The sequence below is a fragment of the Eptatretus burgeri genome, unplaced genomic scaffold (genome assembly GCF_056783735.1).
Source record: "Eptatretus burgeri isolate ZD-2024b unplaced genomic scaffold, Ebu_testis_v1 Ebu_testis_scaffold_3164, whole genome shotgun sequence".
Taxonomy (NCBI): Eukaryota; Metazoa; Chordata; class Myxini; order Myxiniformes; family Myxinidae; genus Eptatretus; species Eptatretus burgeri.
In genome coordinates, this window is record NW_028225112.1 from 231,323 (window position 1) to 244,933 (window position 13,611).

Consider the following 13,611-nt stretch of genomic DNA (forward strand, 5'->3'; position numbering starts at 1 on the left):
TGGTGAAGCACATCATCTCTATGTTTACAGAAAACAAAATGAACTCTTCAAAGAAAAGAACACCTTCCCTACAATCAACCATGGAGGCGGTTCAGCGATGTTTTGGGTTTGTGTGCTGCCGCTGGTTCGATTACCAAGGAATTTTGGAGTGCAATGTTCAACCCAGTGTCAGAAAGCTGGGTCTCCGTGGAAGGTCATGGGTCTTGCAGCAGGACAACGACCCCAAACACACTTCAAAAAGCTCCCAGGAATGGTTCAACACAAAGTGCCTGACTGTTCTGAAGTGGACAGCAATGAGTCCAGATCTAAATCCCATTGAACACCTGTGGGGAGATCTGAAAATTGCAGTTGGGAGAAGGTCCCCTTCAAATCTGGGAGAACTGGAGCGGTTTGTACAAGAAGAGTGGGTCATCCTGCCAGCAGAGAGGAGTAGGACCCTCATTCATGGCTACAGGAATTGCTTGGCTGCAGTGATTTTGTCCAAAGGGTGTGATACCAAACAGTAAGTCGAGGGTTTAAATAATTTTGTAAATGCCATATTTTTATTTTCTGATTTAAAAGGATTTATTAAGTTCTGAATCAAAAACAAAGCTTCTGTAATATTAACAGTGAAATAAAGAATTGTGGAGACAAAATACTTTTGTCAATTTAAACTTATTTTTGGAGAAAATTGTGAATTATTTGAAAAAAAAATGCACAAGGGGTGACAATATGTTTGGCCATGACAGTGTTTGTCACACAGCCATAATGATACAGTCTCTGTCACACAGCCATAATGATACAGTCTCTGTCACACAGCCATAATGATACAGTCTCTGTCACACAGCCATAATGATACAGTCTCTGTCACACAGCCATAATGATACAGTCTCTGTCACACAGCCATAATGATACAGTCTCTGTCACACAGCCATAATGATACAGTCTCTGTCACACGGCCATAATGATACAGTCTCTGTCACACAGCCATAATGATACAGTCTCTGTCACACGGCCATAATGATACAGTCTCTGTCACACAGCCATAATGATACAGTCTCTGTCACACAGCCATAATGATACAGTCTCTGTCACACAGCCATAATGATACAGTCTCTGTCACACAGCCATAATGATACAGTCTCTGTCACACAGCCATAATGATACAGTCTCTGTCACACAGCCATAATGATACAGTAATTTACATCAGCTGGTGTTGTGAAAACAAGTCTTGTAACCCAGTTGAAGTCAAACATTGCTGCATTGTAGCTGAGTTGATAATTCCCAATTCTCATTGGAGAAAAAAAACCCAAAAATGTTCCGTGAGTTTCAAAACGTAGGAAAGATAAACACCAAGGTGTGCGTACCTTGTCAATACGATCTGAAATATCTCATTGCCAGCAATAAAGGAAGCAAGTCGTGTCAAGCTCTGCTTGCCAGATCCGCCAACCCCAACAAGAAGGGCGTTTCCCGGGGATGTCCAGATGATTCGTGAGATCTTGGGGACGAGGGACAGAAACAAAAATCCAAATAATTTTATCTTTATTGACAGAATTAAATGTTTACGAGTATGATTCAGGGGGTAAAAACAGGGCACAATGCAGGAAGAGTCAACTTGGCCCAAGATGACCTGCATACTGTTCATTGAAACTGAACTCTTACCAGGTAAACCTGCACCTACTTTCATTGTTCGCTCACCGAGACTTTTCATTTTTAGTCCGGTGAGCTAATACGATCGAGCAGCGTCCGGAGGTGAGTGAGTTGGTGTCAATCCGTAAACACTTCGGTCATTATAGTTTGATCCACAAACACGATTTTGATGAAACTTGGCCACAACCTTCATCACCCATGACGTACCAAAGTGTATCAACCACATCAAAATCTGCGCTCATTAAAGCGGTCTACAGGAATCTTTTTGACCCCCCCAAAATAGGTATTTGCTCTCTTCTCTGAAACTACACACACCATTTTGATGAAACTGGACCACAAGCTTCACCACTCATAATGTACGGTCATCATGATGTACTCATGATGTATTTTTTTGTATCTTGCTCCATTTTTCCCTTCTATCCTGACAAGTGTTCCAGTCCCTGCTGATCAGAAGTATCTCCATAACATGATGCTGTCCCCACCATGCTTCACAGTTGGGATGGATTCTTTGAATGATGTGATGTGTTGGGTTTGCGCCAAACATAACGTTTTGCATTTTGACAAAAAAGTTCCATCTTGATTTCGTCAGACCACAAAACGTTTTTCCACATGGCTTAAGAATCTCCAGGGTGGTTTTTGCATCCCTCAAACGGGACTCAAGGTGTGTTTTGTTGAGTAATCGCTTCATTCTTGCCACCCTATCGTACAGGCCAGACTTGTGGGTGGAGTGCTTGGGATAATGTTGTCATATGCACGCAGTGAAGTCTTTGACATAAAGGTATGTAGCTCTTTCAAAGTTGTCTTTGGCCTCTTGGTGACCTCTCAGATCTGTCTCCTCCTTGCTTGGTCATACAGTTTGGAGGGACGGCCTGATATAGGCAAGGTCTTGGTGGTACCATACACATTCCACTTCTTAATGATTATCTTGACTGTGCTCCAAGGGATATTCAAGGACTTTGAAATATTTTTTATACCCATCTCCTGATCTGTGCCTTTCAACAACTTCATCCCAGAGGTCTTTTGAAAGCTCTTTGGTGCTCATGGTTGAGTCTTTGCTGTGAAATGCACTGTGAAACCCTAACCGACCCAGGAGAGGAAACCTCCAGGAACAGCTGATTTTATTCTGAAATAATCAGAATCACTGCAGTTTAACACAGGTGAAGGCTAATTAACTTGGTGGGTGATTTTGAACGTGATTGGTTACACCTGAGCTCATTTACATTTGTTATTACAAGAGGAGAGCACACTTATTCAACCGAGAAATTCTTGTTTTGTATTATTAACAAATTTTTTTAAATTTGTAGAATTTGTATTTCACGTGGAAGTTGTGGGTCACGATGTGTAAATAATGGTGGAAAATGTCTGATTTAATGTAATTTAATTTCAGGCTATCGGGCAACAATAGGTGAAAATTTTGTAAGGGGATGGAGACTTTCTATAGGAACTGTACCAAAGGGTATTGACCACATCAAAATCTGCATTCATTAAAGGGGTCTACCAGTGGGGGAGTGGGGGGGAGTGGGGTGGGAGGGGGAGGCAGTGGGTTGACCCTCCAAAATAGGTATTTGTTTCCTATTCCGAAACTACACACACAATCTCAATGAAACCTGACCACAACCTTCATCACCCGTGATGTACCAAAGTTTTTAAAAATCAGGGTTTAGGGGGGTCTGTGGGAGGGGGTGGTCTGTGGGGGGGTCTCCAATATAGGTATTTGCTCTCTTCTCCGAATCTGCACACACAATTACACAAAAAGGAAATACCCTACATCACGGTACTTTGGTCCCGTGATGTCCCAAAGTTTGTTCACGGCATTAAAAAAAACAATTCAGGGTCGAAGGGAATATGCGGGGAGTTTGAGTGACTGTTACTCCTGATCCAGGTGAGCTTCAAGATGTGCGGTCCTATTTTTATTTACTTTGAAATGAATACACATGAAATTGCGCAGGTGTCACCGCCATTGCATGAGGAACAAAACTTTGACACATATGACGTCATAGGTCACATCATTTGGCAACCATATTATAGGATTTCCCCAAAACCCACAAAAAGATCTTCTCCAAAACCGCAGGACAGATCAAGGGGAAACTTCACACCAATGTTCCCCAAGCCGTGGCGATACCAGGGTATGTACGAATAATTGATAAGTCACACGGTCTGGCAGCCAGAATTATTTAATTCTTTGAACCTGGGTTGTTTTATATATTTATTTATTTTGAAAAAGGCTCACTTGGCTGCGCTTGGATGTGTTTGAGGGTGAAGGAGTAGCATCTGAAACCCGAATCCCATCCAGGTTCCTCCTGATGACGTCATCTTTACTTTTTGTTTGTTCGGTTTCCTTCTGATGACTCCAATGCAGGACAGTTCCCATTTGGTCTTCCATTTGATTCGAATTGAATTTATTTTAATCCCATTACAAATTCACTTGAATAATAACAAATGTCATGGGTCAGGGTCAGGTTTCCGCTCAAAGCTGGACGTCTTGGTACCTGCTCATCACCGCCGGCAGTTATAAAGTGGAAGTTCTAATGATGTCTCTTTTTCTTGTATTAAAATGTTTTCCCATCACAATGTCACCTCATCCGTACCTTAATGAGATGTGTCATCGCATCTTCGAAGAACACCAAGTCGAGCACTGAGCCGTGGACAAGTTCATTGTGCATATCTTGATATTGCTGCAATTTTGTGTTCAATTCTTCAAAACTTGGAATCTGTCACGACATGTAAAAAAAAACAGGAAACAAACAACCTCGTTGGTCAAGAGGAAAGGTATGAAAGCAGGAACTGCTTCTGTATGTGAGTTTGGGAAGAAAATCATCGAAGATTTAAATTAGGAGAATAAAGTTGAACCAGACGAACATTATCAAGATATATCACAAAAAAAGAAACTCAGTTAAGAAATGGTAAATATTGCTTCTTTAACCGAGTTCCTCCACAAATACGGTCTGAAAGTTTCCCGAAAGAAAGCAGAGAATGTGAACCACTCGCGGCGAACGACTGGGATTTCACACTCGGGCCGGAAGAGAAACAACCACTGGACTTGGGGGATGACAAACTTCCCACACAAATGTCTCCTGCTTTTCTTCTGCTCCAATCGAATCATCTGACAATATCCTTGGAAGAGACGACATCTCTCTGGCTATTCTCCAAGAGCTGCCTCAATGCTGACGAGTCTGGCTTTTCACTCAAGCAGGTTGGCACGGACCGCAAGTGGCCATCCCTCTTCTGGACTGGTCTCCCATTTCTACTGCCCTTGATATCAACTCACCCTGGGAATTGTTCCACAGAATCCTGCTCTCTATCCGTTCGCACAGATTCATCCCATCTCATCTTCATCAAGACCCTAAGATCTCAAGCCAGCAACTTTAACCATGAAGGCAACACCAGGCAGTTGCTCTGAAACAACTTGCCTTCTCTTCGTGGAAGGAAAATCCGACGGAAGGCAATCTCAGTGCATTCCAAAAAGCCTGCAACCAATGTGTGTCCACTCTCATGAAGAGCGGTAAAACAGCATCTGTCCCACCTCAACATTGAACATTCAAACTTGTCTCCCTCCTCTAATAAAACATGGCGGTGGCTTTTAGCGTCGGTATCTGGTGTATGTTCTCCTTCCATCCATCCCTTCACTTCAAATGGCACCACCTCTGACTCCACTGGCGATAAGACCGAATTCCTCAATTTGAGTAATCGCTTCCAAATCTTGAGTTCCCAACTGCTCACTGCCTGTAGCCACCATCCACAGTCGTTTCCAACTGCTCCTGGACTCTGTATATTTTGCACCTGAGAAGGTAGAGAGGTTTCTATCAACCCTCGACTGGATGGCATCAGTCCACACGTACGAAAAACCTGCTCCGCTGCTCTTGTGAATCCTCTCCCTGCTCCTTTTACCCGATTGTTTGCCCTCGGTCATCTTCGATCCGAATGGAAATGAGCCATCACCGCATTACATAAAAAGGTGCAAAACTGATCCTCTTACCTGCAGACTTATCCACCTTTACTTCCACTCATCAGCAAGGTCATGCAATCCCTCATTGCATTTGATATGAAATCCTTCCTTTTCTCAAACAGCTTCATCTCGGATCACCGTTTTTGGATTCAGACCAGGTCACTCTGCCGTGTTGACGCTGCTTCTACTCGCCCAACAATGGATGGAAGGCCTCAATGTCAGACATGAGATCGGTGTCGTCTCTCTGGACATATCTCGTGCTTTTGATTGTCTGACATCCCACATTGCTCTCCATCCTCTCTGCCGATGGCATCCAAGGCCAACTCCACACATGGCTTACCGACTGGAGTGCTCCACAGCAGTGTCTTCAGCCAAGTCCTTTCTATAATCTTCAATCATGATTTTTATGACTGGGAAATACCCTTTATCGATTTGCTGATGACTCAACCCTCTGCCATGACACCCGTCATCCCTCAGCACTCAGCAGGCAAGCTGCATCACAAGTGGATCAAACACTTGGAATATGTCTTTCATCCAGCCAAATCTCACACTCTCACCCATCTTTCTCCGAAAGAGCCACCTGGCAACAACCCCCCCCCACCCCAATCTACTTTCTTAAAAATCCTCTTTGGGAAATTCAGTCACTCAAACTCCTGGGTCTCACTGTCACGATCTTTCTTGCAAAAGCACATACCGAAGGGAAAACAACTTGCCTCTGCCTCAAGGAAAGCAAACCCAAATGAGTTCCTTCCATATCTCAGTATCTCAGTTCCTTCTATTAAGCTCAGGCCAAGTGTGTGTCTACCCTCAGGAGAGCCAGAAAACATCTTTTGAATCTCAAGACTGAACTCTCAAACCTCTCTCCCTCCTCAAAATCCTGGTGGGGTCTAATCAAATCTGTTACTGGTGTATGTTCCTCCTCCATCCCCTCCCTTACCTCAAATGGCCGCACTGCTGATACCGCATAATGAAAAGGCTGAATGCCTAAACTCGGTGTTTGCAACAAAATCTTGTGTCCAAAACCCATCACTTTCTCTACCCACCTTACCCAGTCGCACCCAACTGTCCCTGGACTCTGCGTCCTTTTCTCCTGACAAGGTGGAGAGCTTGCTTTCAAACCTCGACTCAGATTCTGTAACCGGTCCAGACGGCATCAGCCCACGTGTCCTAAAAACCTGCTCCTCTGCTCTTGCTCACCCTTTCTTTGTTTTATTCACCCTCTCATTTGCTCAAGGTCATCTGCCCTCTGCTTGGAAATCTGCAAACATTACTGCCCTGTATAAAAAAGGTGCAAAACACATCCCTGCAACTACAGACCAATCAGCCTTCTCCCAACCATCAGCAAGGTTATGGAATCCATCATCGCTTCAGACATTAAATCCTTCCTCTTCTCCAATGGCTAGATGGATAGATCGATGGATGGATCAATGGATGGATCAATGGATGGATGGATCGATGGATGGATGGATGGATTTTTTTGAATCAAATCAGTCAAACACCAGGTATTAAAATAAGAAATTCTCCTTCAGATCAACCTTTCAGACACCAACAAATTATTGCTCCTCAAATCTCCAGCACCATCGTCTTCTCTGTTTTCATGGCAAACATTTACATTTTTCTTTGAAACAAAAGCATTTAAAAAGTTTTGGCGTTTTTGCATTCTTGGTCTTTTCAGAACCACATTTTTATGACTTGTGCAACGATGCATACAGCGGCCTGCAAAGGTATTCACCCCCAACCAATAATGCCATATATGGATGAATTACAAATTAGGGAGAAACAACTAACTTTTATATTCATAACTGAAGAGATCAAACCAAACACTGTTGTATTTGAAGGAGGACATGTCAGGAATAGCTTCAAAAACACCAAATGAAATCAAGATTCACCGGTTGCAGCAGGATTCAGCCCCTGAAGTCAGTACTTGGTGGAAGCACATTTTGCTGCAATGAGTGCTTTGAGTCTTTTTTGGGGAGGTCTCTTCTGGAAACTTTGCACAGTGAGATGGTGAAACCTTTCTCCATTCTTCACATCAAAAATTGCTCCAGTTCTGTCACGTTTGATGGGGATTGTCGATGGACTGCAATCTTCAAGACTCGCCATAAATGTTCACTTTGGCTCAAGTCAGGACTTTCACTGGGCCACTCAAGAACATTTATTTTCTCCTTTTTAAGCCACTCCAGTGTGGCTTCAGCTTTGTGCTTGTCCTGCTGAAATATGAATCTCCGATTTCAGATTCTTGACCGACTCAAGCAGGTTTTCATCAAGGATTCTCTTGCACTTTGCACCGTCCATTGTCCCCTCTGTCCTGACAAGCTTGCCAGTCTCTGGTGATGCAAACAGCCCCATAACATGATGCCGCCACCATCATGCGTGACAGGAGGGATGGTGTTGACTGGGTGATGTGCAGTGTTCGACTTGCGCCAGACGGAACACTTTGAATTTAGACCAAAATTTTCAATTTTTGTCTGGTATGACCACAAAACCTGTCTCCACATTTCTGCAGTATCATTGAGATGATTGTTTTTGCAAACTCAACGTGAGTTTTGGATGCATCTTTTTTCAGGAATGGCTTCTTTCTTGCCACAAGTCCATCGAGGCAAGCTTTGTGAAGAGAACGAGATGTTGTTGATTGATGAACACTGACCCCCCCCCCCCATCTCTTACATAGAGCCTTGCAGATCTTTCAAACTCATCGTTAGATTTCCAGTGCCATCGCAAACCAGTTTCCTGCTTGCCCGGCTGCTGATTTTGGATGGGCGACCTGATCTGGTAGATTGTGGGTGGTGTGATACGTCTTCCACTTCTTAATGATGGATTTCGTCGCACTAAAAGAGATATTGAGTTTCTCTGAAATCTTCTGATAACCCTCTCCTGAACAGTGCTTCTCCACCACTTTATGTCTGACTTCTTTGGAAAGTTGTTTGGTCTTCAGGTTTGCCTTTGTTGGTCAACCAAGTGAGATGCACCTTAAAACTCCTCAGATAAGTGTGGGAGCTTAATTCTGAAGATTAACCACTGATTACATCCAGGTGAAACCAATGACACTTATTTTGTAATCTTTCAAACAAATAATTTGCTTCTGAAGTGATGTCGGGTTAATTCGCAAAAGGGTTGATTAATTATGCAACTGAGAATCATCTGATTTTCTCTGATAATCAAACTTATTCACATTTTATCTGCATTTCTTTTTTGGTTTTATCACTTTGGAGTGGTTTGTGAAGACTACATATTGAGGTTCATTTGAAAGCATCATGAAATAAGCTCAGGTGGCATCAAAATGTGAAAACTTTGGAGGAGGATGAGACTCGTCTCGTCCTGCTGATTCATGAAAAATACGTCTCGTCATGAAAAAGTGATTCTCGTCCTGCCTACAGGGGAATTCGTGCATTGCGTTCCTCCAAACCCGTCGTTTGGGAATGTCAAGATCTCTGACCTTGATGTCACAGATGATGCAGTCATCTTTGCGGAGACTGTATATGTCCTTGTGGGGACCCTCAAGATGCTGAATGAGGAGTCGGAGCCGCGAGGAATCTGGGTTTTCTGAGTCAAAACTAAGATCAGGGCTTTCAATGACATGTTGGACACTACTTTCCTGTGTGTACCTATTTGTGGGGAGGATGTTGAGGTCACGGAGAGATTTCCTTACCTTGGCAGTGATATCCATGTCTCTGCTGGCTCTGAGCCAGAGGTCAACAGACAGCTGGGTTTGGCCTGGGGAGTCACGGATTCATTGGATCATGGGGTATGGCGCTGCCGGTACCTCTGCAGGAGGACGAAAGTCCGAGTCTTCAGGTCCTTGGTGCTTCCAGTCTTGTTCTATGGATGAGAGACTTGGACTCTGACCAGGGATCTGAGATTGAGACTTAATTCCTTTGGTACCAGGTCTCTTCGGAGAATCCTTGGCTATCGCTGGTCAGACTTTGTGTTCAACGAGCGGTTGCTGAGAGAGACTCGGATGAGATTTGTTACCTGCATGGTCCGTGATCATCAGCTGCGGCTGTACGGACATGTGGCTCGTTTTCCTGACGCTGATCCTGCTCACCAGATTCTCTCAGCGAGGGAGTCTCGTGAGTGGAGGAGGCCAATGGGCCGACCACGTGCCTCGTGGTTGCAGCAGGTTGATCGGCATCTCAAGGAGATGGGGATGGGTCAGGCATCTGCCTGGGGGATGGCCAGACGGAGGCCCCTGGAATACCGCTGGAAAGTGGACGAAGTGATGCGCTGCACCGGCGCGTGCTCCCACACCTTACCTGACCTGATGCAGTGCTGTATTTTAAAATACAAGGAGGTGAATTCCAAAATTTTAAACATTACATCTGTTAAGTTTCTTCATGAAATCTGTAATATGTCTTCCTTTACTTGTGGGGTGCTTTGGGAATGTGATAGAGAAACAGACAGCATGACATATCATAGTCATTGCGATCAATTACAGAGAATGACATCTCAACTAAATGAAGGTGCAGTACCTGTTCATATATCTTGGGAGCAACCAGGCAAGCATCGTCATCTTCTTCACCTGTGGCCTCTGGTGCATCATGCAAAAAGTCGACAAAATACGGCTCAGGGTGCAACTGTTGTGCCAGTTCAGGGTCAACGTGCTCCTGGACCACTCGTGTGACCGACTTCTCAAACCGTTTCTTATCTTCTGCATTTGTAAAACTAAGTGGGTGGGAAAAGTGGAAGAAGATTATACAGGTGTGGCAAAAAGATAGGACAGATATCAGGGTGGAACAATTCCATGACAATGGAAGGGAATTACAGTTTTTCGCAGCGTCTCGCGTAGCGAACGCTGCTCATAGAGAGCTCTCGGCGTTGTTGTTGTTGTTGTTGTTGTTGTTGTTGTTCTTCTTCTTCTTCTTCTTCTTCTTCTTCTTCTTCTTCTTCTTCTTCTTCTTCTTCTTCTTCTTCTTTTTCTTCTTCTTCTTCTTCTTCTTCTTCTTCTTCTTCTTCTTGTTCTTCTTTTTCTTCTTCTTCTTCTTCTTCTTCTTCTTCTTCTTCTTCTTCTTCTTCTTCTTCTTCTTCTTCTTCTTCTTCTTCTTCTTCTTCTTGTTCTTCTTCTTGTGAAGACAAAACCTTTATCTCTAGAACTCGGATCTTGTATATACAGGATCTGGATCTCCTTAAATACTAAGCACATGTACACATCCTCGCATTGAGGGTGCCTTTTGAGAGCGTCTATCATGAACTTTCAAATATATTCGGACATTTGCTTTAAAGTTTCGAAAAGTTCACGTTACTATTTAAAGATTATTCCATTTATCGTATTGTAATTTCGTAAATACATTATTTATTTCGTAAAAGCAAGATATATCGTAAATACGTAAATACACTATGACGGGTCTCGCTATTGGCTTAATCAAGGCACGTGACGAAATATCGGAAGTTGTTGTTTTTTTTTTTTTTTTTTTGTTTTTTAGCCGACAAAACCTTGAGGACGCTGCTCTTGGACACATTTGTCCTTGTTTTTGTTACCCTCGTTGAAGGAGAGGGTAATGCGTTTGGGTGCGTTTGTCTGTCTGACCGTCTCCGCAACCGCTTGACGGATTGAGAAGAAATTTTCACCATATGTGCGACTACTCATGTAGATGTGAAAATCGTAAAAATGACGTCATAGGTCACGTGGTGTGGCAGCCATGTTGGAAAAACGGGGGAAAAAAACTTTGGACCTCTGCATCTCCGAAACCGCACAAACGGAAAAAAATTGAAACTTGTCACACGGAAAGTCCTCCTCATGCGGAATAAGTGTAATGTTTTGATGACGTCATACGTGCTTTCGTTATGACGTCATAATTGCATATGTAGAACGTGATATCTGATCAGAAGATGGTATTCCTGTCGGCGAAGCGACGGGTGGTATTTGTTAGTATCGTATGTTAACATCGTTCGTAGAATATATAATGGGCGTAAGCCTGGAACTTCAAACACACTTTTCTCTGAACATATTCTGTTCATACTTCCGAAATCTTCACATTATGTGTTCCATTTATTTACGCAGGTGATAGCGGATTCAAAAAATGGAATATAGATATAATTTTTAAAGAGGGAATCGATGACGTCACAATCAGCAGCGTTGGGCTGCAAACTGACGGCTGGGTCCCGGACGACGTGCTTTACTTAACTAAGTCCGTGAGTTCAGGACGTTTGTTCAACTCAGCATTTTCGACTTTTATCCTGCCATGTTGTTAATGTGTTGATGGAGGTAACATAGAAAGGATGAAAATGTGAAATGCTTCGAGTTACTCATCTGGAAATATGTGTCAAGGCCAACAATCTGAAGGGACCGGTCTCAAACGTACCATGGGCACCCAGACACACCACCAATATGAACTGAGCTGTTGAATGTGGTGTAAAACATCCAAAGAAACGACCGTAACCGAGTGTTGTGATTCGTCCTGTCCCCCATACCCGTTGTAGATGGGTATCTGCTGGTATAATTAAAAGACGTTTCCATTTCAAACGTGTCCCATCTGTTATTTTGGCCATACCATGTCCAATAAAACGATGGGATGGAAAACATTGAACATTTAATGGTCTACAGTCCGCACAATGAGATTTGCAAGTGTATCCTCACGTCCTGTATGTAATTCACATCAAGACCAAATCTCCAAAAATCAATATCTTTTTTGTGTTGTTCGTGCCTTGTTACTTCCACCGCTGAAGGTGGAAGGAGGTTGTATGTTTTCCCACCTGTCTGCCTGTTTGTTTGTCTGTTTGTGTGCAGGATATCTCAGAAAGTTTCGGACAGATTTGGATGAAATCTGGTGGGCAGGTTGGGTGTGTGACAAGGACGAATTGATTCGATTTTGGTGAAGATCTGAATCCGGATTACAGATTTATTTTTTAATTTTACAAGTGATTCTTCACCAGTGAGAGAGATGTGGCCAAAAAACGATATATCGCCTGATATTTCAAAGAGTTTGGGCCAAGCCATGACAAAACCAGGTGGATGAGTTGGTTAGGTGACAAGAACGAGCCAATTAGAGTTTGGTTCAGGTCCGGACACAGATCCAGCCTATGGGTGGAAGGCAAAATGTAAACTGTTCAGCCTGGTGGAGGTATGTTCTCCACTGAGTGCCATTGTCGTTGTTTCATTTTTCTTGCTCAATACAAGACCAAACAACATATATAATCTTCAAATGCATGCTTTCAACCACACAGTGTATTCTGACTCATCTAATGTAGATGGACGGCAGATGAACCCACCGGTCTGCAATGACTCGAAAGCATTCATTCTTGAATAGAGCAAGGAGTACGGCGTTTGATTGACATTCCTTTGAATGAATGGACAGCATGCCTTGCCAGACGCGTGAAAGGTCCCGCAGATTGAAGATGTAATGAAAATTCGAAGGTGTTGGGAGCATCTTCACCTGCAGGAAATATTTATGTTAATTAAGGTAGAAGACAAATCTTTTCAATAAAAAAAAATAAGTAAAAAAGACATAAAATGTCAAAGCCCCCGTTGTTTTAGTAATTTTGCTGGATGGGGTTAAAGGGCTAGCCCATGGTTATGTACAACTAAAATGGCCACCAGCATACCAGTCGGCCAACTTTGATGAGATCACATTATGAAGAGGGAGAGGAGCGAGATAGGAGGGGGAGAAGAGGGAAGGAGGAGTGAGGGAGGAGGGAGAGAAAGGATGGAGAGAGGACGGAGGGGAGTTGGAGAGGGAGAGAGGGAGAGGGGTGGCATGGGGGTGCGAGAGAGAGAGAGGGGTGAAAGACGGAGAGGGGGTGAGAGAGGGAGAGGGGTGAGAGAGCCATGCGGTGATATATACCTTAGTCCACTGCCACAGGATACGCGTTGCAGAGACCAGCTTCATCACGTGATTCTTCAGGTCAGGATTGAAACCTCGACATGGATCAAAGTAACCACATCCAATGATTCCTGACAAGAGGAAGGTTGTCAATGCAGCACAATATCCAATCAACAACTTGTGTACCTGTTTTTGCACATCATCACAACAAATTGAACGAAGTTAAAAACACACTAACATCTGCAATATGAACTCTATTTTAAATCTGTTTGGTTTGTC

General features: G+C 43.4%; 1 protein-coding gene across 1 annotated transcript in view; it reads right to left on the reverse strand.

The window, feature by feature from the left end:
- Nucleotides 1–13,611, reverse strand: part of LOC147006576 (dynein axonemal heavy chain 8-like) — a gene marked incomplete at its 5' end in the record, with an annotated part of 164,610 nt that overhangs the window by 71,420 nt on the left and 79,579 nt on the right. Inside the window, 5 exon segments of the mRNA XM_085868499.1 lie at nt 1,347–1,477; nt 4,218–4,340; nt 10,045–10,237; nt 12,782–12,945; nt 13,354–13,548. Of these exon segments, the coding sequence (XP_085724625.1) occupies nt 1,347–1,477; nt 4,218–4,340; nt 10,045–10,237; nt 12,782–12,945; nt 13,354–13,548 (806 nt within the window).